The following is a 19,607-nucleotide window of genomic DNA, read 5'->3' on the forward strand; positions in this document are numbered from 1 at the left end:
ATCGCATCTTGTCGCGTCGTCGTCCTGTCCGGAATACTTGTTCCATTAGGCGGCCCTTCCTCCGGCGTGACAAAGCTCTTCGCTTGCTCAATCCAGCAGTCGACCTTTCCAAGGACGACGAGCTTCCCTTTCCTCAGTCGGCGATAACTACGAGTATTCATCTTGAAGATTAAAAGCCACTGTAACTGGCAAGATTTGTTACAACAGGTATGAATTACTGCCAACGTGTTCTGCTCACTTTGTTGCGCATGCGTTGTTCTTATTGGAGCCCACTGTTGCATGCTAATATTTTGGGTACTTGCGCAGCCTGCGCTTCACAACATTAACTGTGTTTAATAACTTAAACTTTATTTATTTTTTAAAAATTCATCATTATATTTAAGCAAAACACAAAAGAATTCCAGTCTTGATCTCTTCCTTCTTTCTGTAGTAAAGAAAAAAGACAAGTAAAAGAAGCTCCAAAGCTGGCCACAGGCCGGCTTTTTGTAAACAAATACAAAAATAAGTGATGTCTATACAAAAACAGCGAAGCTGTGAAAAAGGTTGCGGTCCCCAAAAGCCAGGGTGAAAAAAGATGTGAAATCCAAGGTGGCAGACAAGGCATGGCTGTGATGGTAGGTTAATGGCAAAATTTTAATAACAACAATTCAGGTGAATTTGGTGCTGAATCCTAGTAAAACTTGGAGAAGGCAACACAAATTCACCTGAATTTTCATTAAAATATTTGCCATTAACCTACCATCACAGCCATTTCTTGGCTGCCACCTTGGATTTCACATCTCTTTTCACCCTGGAGGCAGCACCCTTTTTTCACAGCTTGACTGTTTTTGTATAGGTAATATTAGCTGAATACTTAACGGCTACTGTACATGATGACTGACTTGATATACATGTTTAGTGCTGTGTAATATCATGCACCACCAGCATTTATTATACTGCGTTTACACTTGCCCATACCACACATTGGCTCAGTTCAGCATGACTTGTCTTGATTTTCACTTCAGTATAAGCACTCACCAAACTGAGCTGAACCAAACTGGGCCAGCCCTCATAAATCTGCCGTTCCAGCGCAACTCAGTTAGGTTCAGTTTTCTATATTCAATGTTTCCACTAGATATTATATCAAAATAAAGCTTAAATAGATAAAAGAAACACTATATCGAACGGAGCAATTCAACACTTCATAGTAGGAAGAGCTCACAATTGATTACTTTCGGTATCAACCACATCATAATGAGGGATATTAACAGCTGGTATAAGCCATTAACCATCCCTAGAGCACAACTGTGCTAATTTGTCACTGTCTTTCTCCATAACCACCTGTTAACAGAGTCCTACTTTACACCATTTCCTAGGCTAGCATGCTTCATTATAGTGTCTAAACACGTGCCCATAAACAGGCTGTCACGGTTTCCACGTTAAGTGTAAACACAGTATTATTATCATGTTAGCTATCCATTGTGACTGGATTTATCCAAATCACACATTAGAAGTTTCGAGATAAATGGTTTTAAACAATTCAACTTGCCAAAGGCAGCAAGCACGCTTATGAAATTTGCACACAAGACATGCATCAATCTATTGTCTTTCAGACCACTTCCAGTACTTTTAGCTGCTTGTAGAGTTTCCCACCAAATAGTACAGAAAATTTGAGCCATTGGATGAGTGAAGTATTATCACAAGTGCTCACAAAGGGGAGGAGGGTATGGGCAGATGGGGTGGGCAAGAGATAGACTTCAAAATGGAGGCAGACTGCAATTGAAGTCCAGACATGAGATTATAGGGCTGTGCTAGCCTGTTAGTTGCTGATATGCAGCAATATCAACAGAAAAAGAGGTTGGCCAACATCATCATGCCATCCACCAGTAAACTACCAATTCTGTCAAGCCAAGCCCTTCACAAGGCCTGAAACCACCATTCAAGCTCTCCACACCACCCAGAAAAGACGTCTGTTAAAACCAGCCTCGAGTAGTACTGAGTAGTAGTTTGATTTTACCTGATGTGCAATTTGGATCAGTTTTGTAAAATCTGGTTATTAATGAATTTATAAAAGTAAGCAAACTAGTGTAAAAATTTTTTTTTTAAATTTAGAGATTGCTGAAACAACAAAAGAAACAAAAGTCAAACAGACCAACATGTTAAACACACACAGATCAATACAAAATCATGTACTTTTGAAAAGGGGTTGTAGAGCTATGCATACATGAAAAACACAGTATTTCTTCCTGTGAATATACCCACAGTGTGGCATGCTGGCTTTCTTGGCCACGTGACATGCTACCATGTGTCTTGATAGACATTTATCTGCATCTTTCACATAATCATTGAAAAATGCAAATAAATAACTTTTACATACATAGTGATATGTGCATATGGAACGTCTATTATAGTACTCCAATAATGCAATCAATTGTATGAAATGCTATTGCAGGATGTATAGACATGTTCATTTGTGTACTATGTATCATATGTTTTTGTTCACAGAATATCGTTTAATGGTAATGTGTAGCTCAGAGAGCCAGGAAACATCTCATGTTGTGTCAAAACTGCTGCGGTACAAACGAGATTATACAGTGCGTCGAAACGATGCAGATCTTTCGGAGTACTTGAAACACCACCTAATGGTTCGTCCTGGTTCAACTGTAGACCCTGACAAGTATGTAAGCTTCAAAAGTAGTAGATTAATATATAATAATTATATATGTATAATAAATATGTATAGATATATCCCATTTATATATGGATGATATCGCTGTCATTGTTCATGTAATAGTTATCTAATCAAAAACAGCCAAGCTGTAAAAAAAGGAGTGCGGCCCTTGAAAAGGCTATGGTGAAAAAAGATGTGAAATCCAAGGTGGCGGCCAAGAAATGGCTGTGATGGTAGGTTAATGGTAAAAATTTTAATAACGACAATTCAGGTGAATTTTGTGCCAATTGACCAAGCGGCACCAAATTCACCTGAAGTGTTGTTATTAAAATTTTTACCATTAACCTACCATCACAGCCATTTCTTGGCCGTCACCTTGGATTTCACATCTTTTTTCACCATAGCCTTTTCAAGGGCCGCACTCCTTTTTTTACAGCTTGGCTGTTTTTGATTAGATTTCACTTCTTTTTGTATTTGTATACACCAAAGCCGGCCTATGGCCAGCTTTGGGGCTTTTTAACCTATATATTTTTCTTTACCACAGGAAAAAGAAAAAGATGAAGCAGATTTTATAAATACTTTAACTCATTCTGATTTTATCAGTAAATGTACAAATTATATATATAATGCATATATCAAGAGTTCATAATATAAAAAGAGAGCATATATTTATTACATGTCAATTAATCCCCACAGGATAATTTGCAGCTGATCTCTCTACTGGGTGACTTGAAATGTAGCTGAACTCTCTACAGGGTGATCTGCTTGTACGTAGATGAACTCTTTACAGGATTCTCTCTACAGGGTGACTTGACTCTAGCTGAACTCTCTGCAGGGTTATCTGTTTGTAGTTGAATTCTCTACAGGGTGATTTGTTTGCAGCTGAACTCTCTACAAGGTAACTTCTTCTAGCTGATCTGTCTACAGGGTGACTTGTTTCTAGCTGGTCTCTCTACACGGCGATTTGTTTGTAGCTGAATTCTCTACAGGGTGATGCGTTTGCAGCTGAACTCTCTACATGGTGGTTGCTTTGTAGCTGAACTCTCTAAAAGGTGACTTCTTCTAGCTGAACTCTCTACAGGGTGATCTTTTCATAGCTGAACTCTCTACAGGATGATTTGTTTGCAGCTGAACTCTCTACAGGATGATTTGTTTGCAGCTGAACTCTCTACATGATGATTTCTTTGTAGCTGAACTCTCTACAGGGTGATTTGTTTGTAGCTGAAATCCCTACAAGGTAACTTCTTCTAGCTGATCTTTCTACAGGGCGATTTGTTTGTAGCTGAGTTCTCTACAGGGTGTTAGTTTGCAGCTGAATTCTCTACATGGTGGTTTCTTTATAGCTGAACTCTCTACAAGGTGACTTCTTCTAGCTGATCTCTCTACAGGGTGATTTGTTTGTAGCTGAACTCTCTACAGGTGATTTGTTTGTAGCTGAACTCTCTACAAGGTGATACTTCTAGGTGATCTCTCTACAGGATGACTTGTTTCTAACTGAACTCTCAACAGGGTGATCTGTTCATAGCTGAACTTTCAACTGGGTGATTTGTTTGCAGCTGAACTCTCTACATGGTAGTTTCTTTGTAGCTGAACTCTCTACAATGTGACTTCTTCTAGCTGAACTCTCTACAAGGTGACTTGTTTCTAGCTGATCTCTCTACGGGGTGATATGTTCATAGCTGAACTTTCTACAGGGTGATTTGTTTGCAGCTGAACTCTCTACATGGTAGTTTCTTTGTAGCTGAACTCTCTACAATGTGACTTCTTCTAGCTGAACTCTCTACAAGGTGACTTGTTTCTAGCTGATCTCTCTACAGGGTGACTTGTTTCTAGCTGAACTCTCTACAGGTGATTTGTTTGTAGCTGAACTCTCTACATGGTGGTTTCGTTGTAGCTGAACTATCTACAAGGTAACTTCTTCTAGCTGATCTTTTTACAGGGCATATTTGTTTGTAGCTGAGCTCTCTACAGGGTGATTTGTTTGCAGCTGAACTCTCTACATGGGAGTTTCATTGTAGCTGAACTCTCTACAATGTGACTTCTTCTAGCTGAACTCTATACAAGGTGACTTGTTTCTAGCTGATCTCTCTACAGGGTGACTTGTTTCTAGCTGAACTCTCTACAGGTGATTTGTTTGCAGCTGAACTCTCTGCATGGTGGTTTCTTTGTAGCTGAACTCTCTACAAGGTAACTTCTTCTAGCTGATCTTTCTACAGGGTGGTTTGTTTGTAGCTGAATTCTCTACAGGGTGATTTATTTGCAGCTGAACTCTTTACAAGGTGACTTCTTCTAGCTGAACTCTCTACAGAGTGATAGATTTTTGCAGCTGAACTCTCTACATGGTGGTTTCTTTGTAACTGAACTCTCTACAGGGTGATTTGTTTGTAGCTGAACTCTCTACAGGGTGATCTGTTCGTAGCTGAACTCCCTACAAGGTAACTTCTTCTAGCTGATCTTTCTACAGGGCGATTTGTTCGTAGCTGAGTTCTCTACAGGGTGATTTGTTTGCAGCTGAACTCTCTACATGGTAGCTTCTTTGTAGCTGAACTCTCTACAATGTGACTTCTTCTAGCTGAACTCTCTACAGGGTGACTTGTTTCTAGCTAATCTCTCTACAGGGTGGCTTGTTTCTAGCTGAACTCTCTACAGGGGATTTGTTTGCAGCTGAACTCTCTACATTGTGGTTTCTTTATAGCTGAACTCTCTACAGGTGATTTATTTGTAGCTGAACTTTCTACAAGGTGATACTTCTAGCTGATCTCTCTACAGGATGACTTGTTTCTAACTGCAACTCTCAACAGGGTGATCTGTTCATAGCTGAACTTTCTACTGGGTGATTTGTTTGCAGCTTAACTCTCTACATGGTGATTTCTTTGTAGCTGAACTCTCTAACAAGGTAACTTCTTCTAGCTGATCTTTTTACAGGGCATGTTTGTTTGTAGCTTAGTTCTCTACAGGATGATTTGTTTGCAGCTGAACTCTCTACATGATGGTTTCTTTGTAGCTGAACTCTCTACAAGGTGACTTCTTCTAGCTGATACAGGGTGACTTGTTTCTAGATGAACTCTCTACAGGGTGACTTGCATGTAGCTGAATTGTCTATCAGATTAACTGTTTGTAGCTGAATTCCGTACAGAATATCCTGCAATGTACTATAATTCTGTAACGGAGTAAGTTACAAACGTAGCTGAATGCTCTATTAGGGTGACTGTTCTATTAGAGTATTTCGATCGCACATTTGCTACATGTAGTTGCTTTTCGAATCCTGACTCAGTGGTTTGTAATCCCATTCTTCTGTACTACTGCAAGGACTTTCTATGATGATTATTCCAGCTACACACTGATTTTCAGCTCATTGCTCTAAGTGGTTTGCCTGGTAGATGTGAAAACTAATAGTTTTTTTATTCATAAAAATTGATCGTGTAATTTTGACACAGGTTGGGTTTTGTGTCATATCTCCATAGTCTTTATCTCAATTCCTTTCAAACCACAAAAAGGCACTCTCACGATGGTTACTCCATCTACTTATAAATTTTCAACTCATTCCTCCAAGGGGTTTACCCTGTAGGCGTGACAGACCTTCGAGCTTATTTTACGCACATAATCGGTCATAACTCCATGTACGTTCATCGTATTCCTACCAAAGTTCCTACCAAAGTTGGTACTGAGATCCGCCTTAATTAGCCCTTCAAGTGTGCCAAATTTCAGCCCTATCCGAGTACGCATTCGTGTTTTATGTAAATATTTTAATAACGACAATTCAGGTGAATTTGGTGCCGCTTGGTCTTGGCACAAAATTCACCTGAATTGTCATTATTAAAATTTTTACCATTAACCTACCATCACAGCCATTTCTTGGCCGCCACCTTGGATTTCACATCTTTTTTCACCATAGCCTGTCTGAGGGCCGCACATTTTTACAGCTTGGCTGTTTTGGATTAGATTTCACTTCTTTTTGTATTTGTATTTAGGGCTTTTTTTAACCTATCATTTTTTCTTTACCACAGGAAGAAGAAAAGATGAAGCAGGGTGATTTCTTTGTAGCTGACTTCTCTACAAGGTTATCCTTCTAGCTGATCTCTCTACCGGATGACTTGTTTCTAGCTGATCTCTCTACAGGGTGACTTGTTTGTAGCTGAACTCTCTACAGGGTGGTTTGTTTGTAGCTGAATTTTCTATAGGGCGATTTGTTTGCAGCTGAACTCTCTACATGGTAGTTTCTTTGTAGCTGAACTATCTACAATGTAACTTCTTCTAGCTGAACTCTCTACAAGGTGACTTTTTTCTAGCTGATCTCTCTACAGGGTGACCTTTTTCTAGCTGAACTCTCTACAGGGTGATTTGTTTCTAGCTGAACTCTCTACAAGGTAACTTCTTCTAGCTGATCTTTCTACAGGGTGATTTGTTTGTATCTGAATTCTCTACAGGGTGACTTGTTTCTAGCTGATCTCTGTACAAGATGACTTGTTCCTAGCTGATCTCTACAGGTTATTTGTTTGCAGCTGAACTCTCTTACATGGTGGTTTCTTTGTAGCTGAACTCTCTACAAGGTGACTTCTTCTAGCAAGATGACTTGTTTCTAACTGAACTCTCTACAGTGTGATCTGTTCATAGCAGAACTTTCTACTTGGTGATTTGTTTGCAGCTGAAGGGTTAGGGTTATCTTTAGGGTCTTTGCATGATCGTTTCTTTGTAACTGAACTCTCTACAAGGTAACTTCTTCTAGCTGATCTCTCTACAGGGCAATTTGTTTGAGCTGAACTCTCTACATGATGGTTTCTTTGTAGCTGAACTCTCTATTAGGTACCCTCTTCTGGCTGATCTGACTACAGGGTGACTTATTTGTAGCTGAATTCCCTACAGAATAACTTGCAATGTAATATAATTGAGTAAATTATAAATGCAGCTGAATGCTTTATTAGGGTGACTGTTCTATTAGAGTATCTCGATCTCCCATTTGCTGCACATAGTTGTCTTTCAAATCATAACTCAGTGGTTTGTAATCCGATTCTTCTGTACTACTGCAAGGACTTTCTATGATGATTATTCCAGCTACACACTGATTTTCAGCTCATTACTCTAAGCGGTTTGCCTGATAGGCACGAAAACTAATAGCATTTTTATTCATAAAAATCGATCGCGTAATTTTGACACAGGTCGGGTTTTGTGTCATATCGCCGTGGTCTTTATCCCGATTCCTTTCAAACCACAAAAAGGCACTCCTATGATGGTTGCTCCATCTACATAGCAATTTTCAGCTGATTCCTCAAAGGAGTTTACCCTGTAGGCGTGACAGACCTTCGACCTTATTTTACACAAATAATCGGTCATAACTCCGTGAATGTTCATCGGATTCCTACCAAAGTTGGTACAGAGATCCCCTTAATGAGCCCTTTAAGTGTGCCAAATTTCAGCCCGATCCGAGCACGTATTCGTGTTTTATGGCGGATTTTGCAAAGTGTGCGAAATGAAGAAGTAGAAGAAGAATAAGAAGAAAAAACGAAGAAATTAAAATGAAATTTTGTTCTCTCGTATCTCGGAAATGGCCGGAGCGATTGTCTTCATATTTGGTGTGTAGACTCCCCTTGCTGGCCGGCACCTGTCTAGCAAATTTGGTTCCAATCGGATAAGGGATCACAGAGCTACATAGGTGTGAAAATTGCGTTTTCTTTCTTCCTGTTAATATACTCACGGGTGGCACGCCGGCTTCTTGGGCCGCACGACACACTACCATGTGTCGTGATACTACGGCTGTGAGGGATTTTGCTGATATATACACTCAAGAGCCGAGGGCCGCAGGCCTGAGGGCTAAGGGTGTATATATCAGCAAAACTCAATGCAGTCATGGTATATCACTCTAGGCACACTCACCTGATAGGTGAAAAGCTACTAAACACTCACCCTGTTTTTTATGCATCAGTATTTATGATCAATAGTGGTTTTAATAGTGTGGGCTAATAGCCTTCAAAACGTTGTCATTATGCTTTACACGCAATACCAGAAAAGTTGCGATTGTGGGATCTAAATTTTTAGTTTTACCATATTTTACTATATTATGCTTACTAACTTGGCTATTGGGACAGTAAGTTAATATATTACGTACTTAGGACTATATGTTACTCACCTAGTTGTCCTCTTTGTGTTGTTTCATGGTCTGCTCAATGGCTAACATGTGATGGGTAGAAATACACATTCACGCATTGCCCAAATAATTGTTTTACTGATCATTCGTCATTTAGCAACTATCAACTTGTCAAAACTTAGCAACTACACTGACCTGTAAACCCAAACCCACAATTAAATGCTCTGTGTCACTCAATGAGTCAAAGCATATCATATCTTTACAAATCTAGTTGATTTGCTCAACCTTTTGTACCAGTGCCATATGTGCTATGTTATTGTGTTTTCCTCCATTTAAAAAGAAAAATGCATGAATAAAGATTGCTGAAAAAAAGACTAAACAAACTAGAGTTAAATAAGTCAGTATGTTAAAGTGTTCTAGAACTATGATGGTGTACATTAAATCCCATTAAAGCCTATCACTTGGAAATGTCCCACAGAGATATTTATTCGGAGGTTCCGCTGTATCTTTTATTATACCCAACCTCTGATCTTATCAGTTTGATATATATCATTTTAGTGCAGGCGTTCAAAGGTGCTGTTCGGACTTTAACTCGCATATTTCCCAGATAATATCATGGATACAGCACAAAACCAACAGTTAAGTGATCAAGATTTGCTAATAAAAAAGCAATTACCTGCCACGCCTACAGACAAATCGTTCAGGAGAATGAGTTGAAAATTGGTGTGTAGATGGATTAATCATCTTAGAAAGGCCCTTCAGTGGTTTAGAAGAATTGGATTTAAGCCATTGATTTATAATACAAAAACTTCAGCTTACATTAGTATAGATAGTATAGATAGTTCAGCTACAAACAAGTCACCCTATAGAGAGCAACAATGCACCCTATAGACAGTTCATCTACAAACAAGTCAAGAGTTCAGCTACAACATGTCACCCTGTATAGAGTTTAGCTACAATCAGTTCTCTCTGTAGAGAATTCAGCTACGAGTCACTCTGTAGACAGTTCAGCTGCTACATCAACTCACCCTGGAGAGAGTTCAGCTACATTAGAGGTCACCCTGTAGAGAATTCAGCTTCAAACAAGTCACCCTGTAGAGCATTCAGTTACATTAGAAGTCTCCATGCAGAGAGTTCAGCTGCAACAAGTCAATCTGTAGAGAGTTCAGCTACAACCACTCACCCTGTAGAGAGTTCAGCTACAACTAGGTACCCTGTAGAGAGCTAAGCTACAAACAAATCACCCTGTAGAGTGCTCAGATACAAAGATGTCACCCTGTAGGGAGTTCAGCCACAAATAAATCACCCTGTGGAGAGCCACCCTATAGATAGTTCAACTACTAACAAGTCACCCAGTAGAGAGTTCAGCTATGTACAAACAAGTCACCCTGTAGAGAGTTCAGGTCCAAACAAATCACCCTGTGCCACAAAAAAATACACCCTGTAGAGAGTTCAGCTACAAACAAGTCAACCCTGTAGAGAACTCAGCTACATTAGAAGTCTCCCTGTAGAGAGTTTAACTACGTACAAAAAGTCACCCTGTAGAGAATTCAGCTACACCAATTCACCCTGTACAAAGTTCAGCTACAGCAAATCACACTATAGAGAGTTCAGCTACATTAGTAGTCTCCCTGTAGAGAGTTTAGCTACAAACAAGTCACCCTGTAGAACGTTCAGCTATAAACAAGTCACCCTGTAGAGACCAGTCACCTTGTAGAAAGTTCAGCTCCAACAAATCACCCTATAGAGAGTCTAGCTACATTGGAAGTCACTCTGTAGAGAGTTCAGCTACAATTTCTACTACAAGCCAGCCAACCTGTAAGAGAGATTTCATGTAATAGTACAGTGCTATTATTTTAATTGCATCATTATCATACAGTATGGTAGTACTGTATATTAGGGATCATGGAGCATTGGGTTTTTCTAGCCAAAAAAAATCACCCAAAAACCAGCTTCACAACACCATCCTGGCACCTTGGCAGTATTGATTAGGTATAACCAAGCCCAAAAGTGCCTTCAGTACGATCCTAAAGGCTTCCAATAAATTGTTACAAAATTTTAAACAAAATTTATTCAATGGAGTTTTCTACTGCCTGCCTGCCTGCCTGCCTGCCTGCCTGCCTGCCTGCCTGCCTGCCTGCCTGCCTGCCTGCCTGCCTGCCTGCCTGCCTGCCTGCCTGCCTGCCTGCCTGCCTGCCTGCCTGCCTGCCTGCCTGCCTGCCTGCCTGCCTGCCTGCCTGCCTGCCTGCCTGCCTGCCTGCCTGCCTGCCTGCCTGCCTGCCTGCCTGCCTGCCTGCCTGCCTGCCTGCCTGCCTGCCTGCCTGCCTGCCTGCCTGCCTGCCTGCCTGCCTGCCTGCCTGATGCCTTCAGGATAACGTAACTCAATAACGGCTAATGCTATTGGCTTGATTTTTCACTGTTTGACATTGCTTCGTCCCGAGGCGTGCCTTTTGGCATACCACAGTACGTACAATATACCCATCATGGACTTACCTTTGTCCTCCTTTCTGTCCCATTTCTTTTTGCTGACAACCCAAGGTGTCGATTTGCAGTAGCGCAATGCATGGCTCCCCTACAGTACGTTTGTAAACGGGAATCATCCGTATTTTCCGTGGTGACTGGATTGATTTCAGAGGCGATTCTAATGCTGTTCTTCGTTTGTAACGCTGTGTAACGGGCTGAACATAGCTGAAAGCGAAGAGTAATGGCCACTGCACTTTCGAAGCAGTATTTGATAGCTGGGGCATGCGTTCAGACAAAAACAATATTACTGGTGCCATCCTTTCTTTTGATGCAGTATGCGTGGGTTTACCAGTCATAATAATGTTCCAAAAAAAGTAAACATACAAGTTTAAGGAGGAATTTTAAGTTTGATTAAGGATCATAGAGAAAAAAGTAGAGAAACAAGGGAGGTTGCCTACACCTGCAGATATACTAGTGAACATTTAATCCCTAATCTATTAGTCCACTTAGATCTTTAATTGATGGACGTGGTCACGAACCTATCACGAACGGGATCCCAGTCGCAAACTTACATGTATCTAGTCTTATAGTAGCGCCAGGACTGAAGCGCTTCTGAAATCCAGCTAGTTAAACATAGTTAATGTTACTCTCAAATAATCATGCAACATATCACTGGTACATATTAGTGGTGTGCTATATCAGGATTTTTGTTTCGATATTATATCGATACGATATTGGGGTAAATATCGAAATTTCGATACGATTTTCGATAATTTTAAATTGTGTGGCCTGTGTATTTGCGTGGGCAGCCGATATTTATAAATATGCTTGAAATACAATTTGCACACAAACTATTGCATAAAACTAATAATAAGCCTAGAAAACTGGCAGACAAGTTTTTAAAGTGGCTAGATAGTACAGAACCAACCTTCATTTCTAGCGTGATTGTGCAATCACACACTAAATGCTGTAGATTTATCGAAATATTCTTCGATATTTCGATAATTATCACAAAATATTACCTTTTCGATAAATATCGAAATCTTCTAAAGCAGTATCGAAAGTCGATACGATAACAATGTCGACAAAATTATCGCGAAATCGATATTTTTTCGATATATCGCACATCACTAGTACATATGAATCAGCTAAGTTTCTAAGGCCTTTCTTGTACACTTTTGGATAAAAGCATGAAACTTGCAACATAGTTTGTATGTTTCATAAAGGTAATTTTTGATAGGGAGCCACCTCAGATTTGACCTTTACACCCAATTTAGTGCTTTAAAATCAGTTTTCATCTGCCTCATCTCGATTAAAAATTCACAAACTTGGTGTCAAATTAATGCTCTTGCTCTGAAGAGTACACTAACATTTAAACAAAGTCCATAGCTTTTAGTATTCCAAAGTTATAGCCATTTAAAAAAGTAAAAAGTAGTCCTATTTTCTCCCACCCATGCACATCATACAATATAGTACTTATAGCTATTAAAAATTAAAAATTTTAAAAGGAAATAGGGATTGATATAATACTAGTATTTTTAAATTTAGAAATGAAGTAGGGATCTATGCTGCAAAAAGTAGTGAAACAAGAGATGAATGATGGTATTACAGCATAGCTCAGTGAGAAAGTCCCTACTTTGGCATTGAGCAAAATAATTGTTATAGCTAATGTGCCAAAGTAGGGACTTTCCCACTGAGCTATGCTGTAATACCATCATTCATCTCTTGTTTCACTACTTTTTGCTGCATAGATCCCTACTTCATTTTTAAATTTACAATTTTTTTAAATACTAGTTTGTTTAGTTATTTGTTATAGCACAGCTAGCTACAGTGTAACTTGTGACTGTTCTATTAGAATATCATACATGACTGTTGTATTAGAGTGACTGTTGTATTAGAGTATATCTTGAGAGCCAAGAGGTGTGCAGCTAGTTAGACCAATAAGGGGTGAGGTCATTTTGTTTGCTGTTAAGTAAACAGCTAGATTGTTAAGACGTGTGGTCTCCATACTCTATCAGTAGCTACACTTAAGCATGCAATATAGTTTAGTTGTCACCCTTCTCCAGTGTTGTAACAATGCCCATTCTACTGGTGTTAAATAGTGCATACTGGCCTGGTAATCAATATGCGCAGATATTATAAGGCTGTTTGGCTATTAGTATTTATACTATTACCAATTCCTTTACTATCTTATTGCCACCCTATTGATATTACACAGTAAACTATACAATAAATACAAATATGAATTAAGAAAATGTTTACTAAGTTACCACATTCCAGACAATTATTTTAAAATGTACAACATAATTTCATATGTCACACTACTTTAATTTTTGGAGAAATGTTTTAAATTTTAAACCTGCACCATGACCAGTACCTATAGCTACAGGGTATGTATATACATATAAGCCATAAATCAATTTTACCTTGTTTAGTTGGCTGTCTAGAATCTTTTCCTTCTATATGTACTGGGTTATAACAACCCATTATGGTGCTCCCATTTATTATGAGATTATAATACAATACCTGTTAACATGCACTTTACTTGAAAATGGCATTGAATAGAGATCAATGGATCAATGTTGTATTTCCATAAAAATTGTAGACATGCAGAATTGCAGATGTGAGATACTTATATGCTCTATAATCCAATCTTAAATGGAGCAGAAAAGCTGTGTGGGGGTGTTGGATTATCAAGTGATATCAAACAGAAAAAGTCTTGTTGGTGCAGCAAACAGCTGGTATTAGATTACAGAGATATTCTGGAGGTGTTGAATTAGAGAGGTTTTACTGTAGTAGCTTTAACAAATATATAATATAGTATATAAAAATGAAGTAAGGATCCAAGTAATAAAAAGTAGTGAATCAAGAGATGAATGATGTTATTACAGCATAGTCCGGTGGGAACATCCCTACATTGGCATATGTTCAGTGATTTTGTTCAATGCCAAAGTAAGGATTTTCCCACCGAGCTATGCTGTAATACCATCATTCATCTCTTGTTTCACTACTTTTTATCGCTTGGATCCCTACTTCATTTTTTAATTAATAGACTAGTTTGTTTGGTTTTTTAGATATAGCATACAGCTATACATGTGTAACTGTTCTATTAGGGTGACTGCTGTATTAAAGTATCTTGAGTCAGCCAGGGGGTGTGCCACTATTTCATAATTTCGTTGTGTTAACATTATGAAATACAGCTAGGTCAATAATAATGGGGTGTGTCATCGTGACAGATTGTTAAGAGATGTGGTCTCGGTGCTTGATCATTATTAATCAACCAAGGTCGTGTTAACTAATTAATAGGCATGGCATTGAACCTATTGTGATGTTACAGGTATCTACCAAACGTAAGTGCTTAAATAAGTTTGTGGCGTCTAAATATGCTGCTCAAGGAAAGTGCTGATAGGGAAAATTAATGCCTCGATATGGTTTCATTGTAACAACAAGATGATTGAGCCGATAAAAAGAAAGGCAAGACGCAGAGGGAACAAACTCATCGGAACCACATCCCACAGGTGAGTTTTGTTATTGTAGCGTAAAATGGTGGCCGTGGGCTGCTTCATTTGACCTCTAGTCTTGCGACTGTAGTCAGGCAGGCGAGCAGGCTGACAGTCAGTCTAAAATCCGAGTTATAGTGATTTTGTTTTTGAAATTCTACATCCGGCCACTTATTAGTGTTTTCTTGTTTTTAATGCAGTATTTAATGTTAGATGGACATCACTAATATTATTCTGTAAAGATGATTTTCATCACCTAAGATATCTCTAGGATGATTTTTGAAGGCGGCACACGTCATTTTTTGCAGGGTCTCTACTTAAACGGTACTGCTGTACCATTTGATAAAAACAATGCTTATATATACATATAGTATGATCTTGCACTAGTATACCGAGTTACCATTGTATAGGGTTGTTTCAAATATTCTTTAGTAATAGATACTAGACATTAGTGATACTATATTTGCAAGTATATATAAATCAAATATAGGAATCTACAGTAGAAATTTCTGCAATTGCAAACTATAGAACACAAGCAATTGTCTTCGCTATGATGATTCATTAAAATTAGAATCCAGAAACCTTAGTCGAAATGTGTGAATTCATACAAAAACAGTAAAATTTAGTGAATCAAGTTTCAATTTGCAAAATTCACACAAATTGGACCTCGTACATAAACCTGCCATTCAGAATACTGACCTGGGTATGTAACCCATGGTAGTTCATTGATCTATCCCTAATTATCATGCCTATTTAACATGGTAAATTGTCATACAGAATAAGTATTGAAAAGTAAACCTTCTTTCTGTACATATTTCAAACTTGTGCATGGGCGGGAGAAAATAGTGGCATGTTTTACCACAAGAATCACTGTAAGTTTAGAGCAGAGTAAATTATGGAAATTTTGTAACAACCAATTTTTTCTTTAGGGCAAAAGCTTCAATTTGATACCAATTTTGTGGATTTGAATCATATAGAGATGAAAGTGACAGTTTTTGAACATTAAATTGCTTGTAAAGGTCAAATCTGAGGTGGCTCCGTATCAAAAAATAATATTTGTCATACACACAAACTGTGCTTCATGCTTTTGTCCAAAAGTGCACAAAAGGCCTTTTTAAATGCTTAGAACCCTGAATAAATAGGTTAGCTAGTGCTTTAATAAAATTTAAGGCATGCACTTTAAGACATGTGCAACAACACATTCGGCTAGATACCACACAAAGATAGCAATCTCAACAAAGCTATCCAGCTGGTATGTCAGAATGGAAGAACCACTTATTCCAAAAATCATTCCAGCATAGCGTATGATTACCTTATAAGTAGCACAATATTTACTTGTTATATTGCTTACTTCTTTAAAAATGTGCATCCTGAAGAGTTAACAATTATGGACATTTTCAACCAAACCACTATTTTCAGTTTAATAACCATATACTTTTTCTTTCATGGTTTAGTTTATCAGTAAAAGTTGTGACCTCAGCAAAACCAGGAATGGGGAAGTCTTTGCATATCAAAAAACTAGCAGAAAACTTGAAAATGAATGAACCGTACTGTGTTGTTCCAGTACATGGACCAAAAGTGGATGTTGACACAGTCGTGGAATTGCTAAAGCCCCATGCTCCATCTTATCAATCACCTGTATTTCAGATCATCCATATTGATATTGATTCTGAGGTATGTGATACAACAATCATTGTTTTTAACAGTTTAATGTAATTTACAATAAATTTTAAGTTAACATAGAGCAAATAGTGTCAGGGTTTTATACAGTGGTATAGCTACATGTATCTGTATTGGACTGGAATCACTATGCTGCATACATGTTACATGCACTGTATACCAGATTGTAGCAGTGGGCAATATACCCATTTTAGTTGTTGTACAATATATTTTTAAAACCGAATCGCTAAATATTTATCATTTAGTAATACCACATACCAACATACTGAGAATACTGGGAGAATACCAGAATTTACCGGTTTTTAAATTATTTAAACAGTATTATGGCAGAACTTGTTAGAGCAAAGAGCATAGCATGGGACTACTAGAAAGGTACTTATGGGATATGGGAGAGTGCTATTTGTCACCCTGTCTAAAAAGTTTACCATCAATTGGTTTGAAGAGTAAGCATTATGTAGTCTATAATGACGTTATTGATGCAATGGAATCTTATACATATTTAGTTTGTATTTAGTAACACTGCAATATTTATAATTAAAACACCGTGGTATAATATTGATCAGTATACCACTTTGACACCTCAGATCAAAGGAAACCACAAGGCTATGGTGCGTGCATCCATAATACCCAAACTTGCACATTAGATTTTACACCATTCCATTTAAAGTCCTATAACTTGACACTCGCATGCACTATTTGCATGAATCAACTGCCATTTTATTCCCTATACATTGGCAATCATGATGGTACCAGCGATTTCTTTCTTGAACAATAGTAAGGTGTTAAAACATCATTTTAAAACCAAGTTCTTCGTTTGTACTTAGAAAACCTTCATCCCCGTTTACACTACAGTGCTGAGATAAACTTCAAAAGACTCATCACATCACGACATCATATGGTATGTAGTATCACGTAATTGCAACTTAATTAAATGGCGGAGTGGGACGAAACACGATCAATGCGATATGAAACTTGACAATCATGCATGTGATAGAAGAGGAAAAAGACCTTTCAAACTTTATGGAATTACTTCTGTACAACTATTTTGTGTTAGACAAATATATTCGGTGAGATTCAAGAACATTTTACTGACATTCTTGTGATCTTTCAATAGCCTTTGTATGCTGCTTGAAACTTCTTTTTATAAAAATGATGTGGTTGTGACTGAAACTGTTATAAATCAAGGCTACTGTTCTGTATGTAGAAGATCTTCTGTGAAAAGTTGCACAGTATGAAGGGCAATCTGTGCAAGAAAGGGTAGTACCTTGAGATTTATGGCAGCACAGAAATTTCTCAAAATGTATATTCGATGTTTAATCAACCACGCCTCCAGTGGGTGTGTCATGACTTCACCCTTCAAGTATGTTATAAGTCAAGTTAGTTTCCACTTGGTGTCCAAAAATGATTTACTAATGTTTATCTAGTAGAAAGTTATGGTTGTTTAAAATTTGGGCATTTATGGATGCAGACACCATATATTTCATGTATTGCCCTGTGGTTACTGTGATATCATGATATAGCCTGCCTTTGATGCTGAGGCAGTTACAAAGCATCAGTTACCTTTGATTATTTATATAAAGCTGCTTAAAGTTTTGCATTGTGGGTTTGAGTTTAGCATGTTTGTTTTGAAGGAAAAATAAGTGAGTGAGTCAGCATTGCATAGTTCAGTTACTAGACATCACTAAATAATCATTTTCACAATGTGGGGATCGTTTTTCTACACAGCACATTTCAACCACATGGCAAGATTATTATCAAGACACACAGTGGTGTTCGTGCGGCCCAAGAAGCCGGTGCGCATCACCTTGAGTATATTGATAGGAAAAACAAAAATGCAATTTTTGCACCTCCGTAGCTCTGTATTGCCTTAATGAAACAAGACAATTTTTGCTGTGGACACGCCCGCCAACTTCAGTACCCCACATACCAAATTTGAGCAAAATCGCTTCAGGAGTTCTCGAGATATTCGACTTCAAAAATTGGCTTAGTTTCTTCGTTTTTTTTCCTTCTTATTTTTCTTCCTCTTTTCACACACTTATAAAAACTGCTATAAAATGCTAACGCTATATCCGATTGCCTTGAACTTTGGCACACAGAAGGGAGGTATAACAGCGCATCTCGGTACCAACATTGGCTGGAATACGATAAACAGGCAAAGAGTTATTAGCGATTATTCACGAAACGTAACACCAATATGTTGTCACGCCTACAGAGTAAACTGCTTATGAGAAGATGCTGAAAATCGGTGGCTGAATAGGTTAACTATTGAACCTCAAACCTTTTGTGGTTTGAAAGAAATCGAGCTAAAAGCCAGGAAGATACAATGAAAAAACCAACAGTGTGTAACAATTATACAATCGGGATTAGCTAATAAAAAAAAAAACGACTACTTGTCACGCATACCAAATAAACCGCTTGGGGTAATGCTTTGAAAATCACTGCACAGATAGAGTAATCATCTTAGAAAGGCTCTTCAATGGTGTAGAAGAGCCTTTCTAAGATGATTAGAAATTATTGCTGAAATTAGAAATTTATGATTAGAAAGAAATTGATTAGAAATTTATTGCTGCCCAAAGCTGTGTTCTCAGGCAGCCAACCCCCAGAATCAACAAACTCATTTACTGTCCAGGGAATGACAACTTGTTAGTTCGGCCCACACAAATGTCCAAATAGATTTCCTCATACCAATCATGGATGGGGGCATGGAATATCTATCCATCATAGATGACCATACCCCCTACCATGCACCATCACTGATTGCATACCAATACGTAATAGCATCAACTCGAAATCCTCAGTTTGGCTAAATTATAACTTCAGTTTCTAGCATTAGACCCTTTGCTGCGGTGGGACATTCAGGAAAATGAATTGTGGCTAGAATTCTTCTCAGGGTCTGCTTCCATAGTGACCAGATAAGTTACTGTGGTGCAACAACTTGTCATCCAGAAAATCTTTTTTTCATCCCCAACCTGTATTAGCACCAAATGGAAAACAACACCCAACAACCATGCCTGTTAATGGGTTCCAGGCAAGAGAGCAACTCAATGATGGTGGATCAAATTAACCAACCGCCAAGACAAATCTGTCATGCATTCAATCTGACATGCATTCAATCTGACACCATCTTTCCCATAATTTCTTATGCATCTGCAAAATATGTGGCGCCAATGACAGGTGCACAGTTCTGCCCCTACCAGGACAGTTCCGCTTATTAAACTAAAACCTTGGACTG

The 19,607-nt window shown here is 38.3% G+C and overlaps 1 protein-coding gene across 1 annotated transcript in view; it reads left to right on the top strand.

The window, feature by feature from the left end:
* The window catches only part of LOC136250635 (E3 ubiquitin-protein ligase rnf213-alpha-like), a 486,640-nt gene that overhangs the window by 247,876 nt on the left and 219,157 nt on the right, over nucleotides 1-19,607 (top strand). The window contains exons 42-43 of the mRNA XM_066042860.1: nucleotides 2,485-2,656; nucleotides 16,150-16,369. Coding sequence (XP_065898932.1) covers nucleotides 2,485-2,656; nucleotides 16,150-16,369 — 392 coding nt within the window. The remainder of the gene's footprint in view (nucleotides 1-2,484; nucleotides 2,657-16,149; nucleotides 16,370-19,607) is intronic.

Source organism: Dysidea avara, chromosome 3, assembly GCF_963678975.1.
Source record: "Dysidea avara chromosome 3, odDysAvar1.4, whole genome shotgun sequence".
NCBI classification, from domain to species: Eukaryota; Metazoa; Porifera; class Demospongiae; order Dictyoceratida; family Dysideidae; genus Dysidea; species Dysidea avara.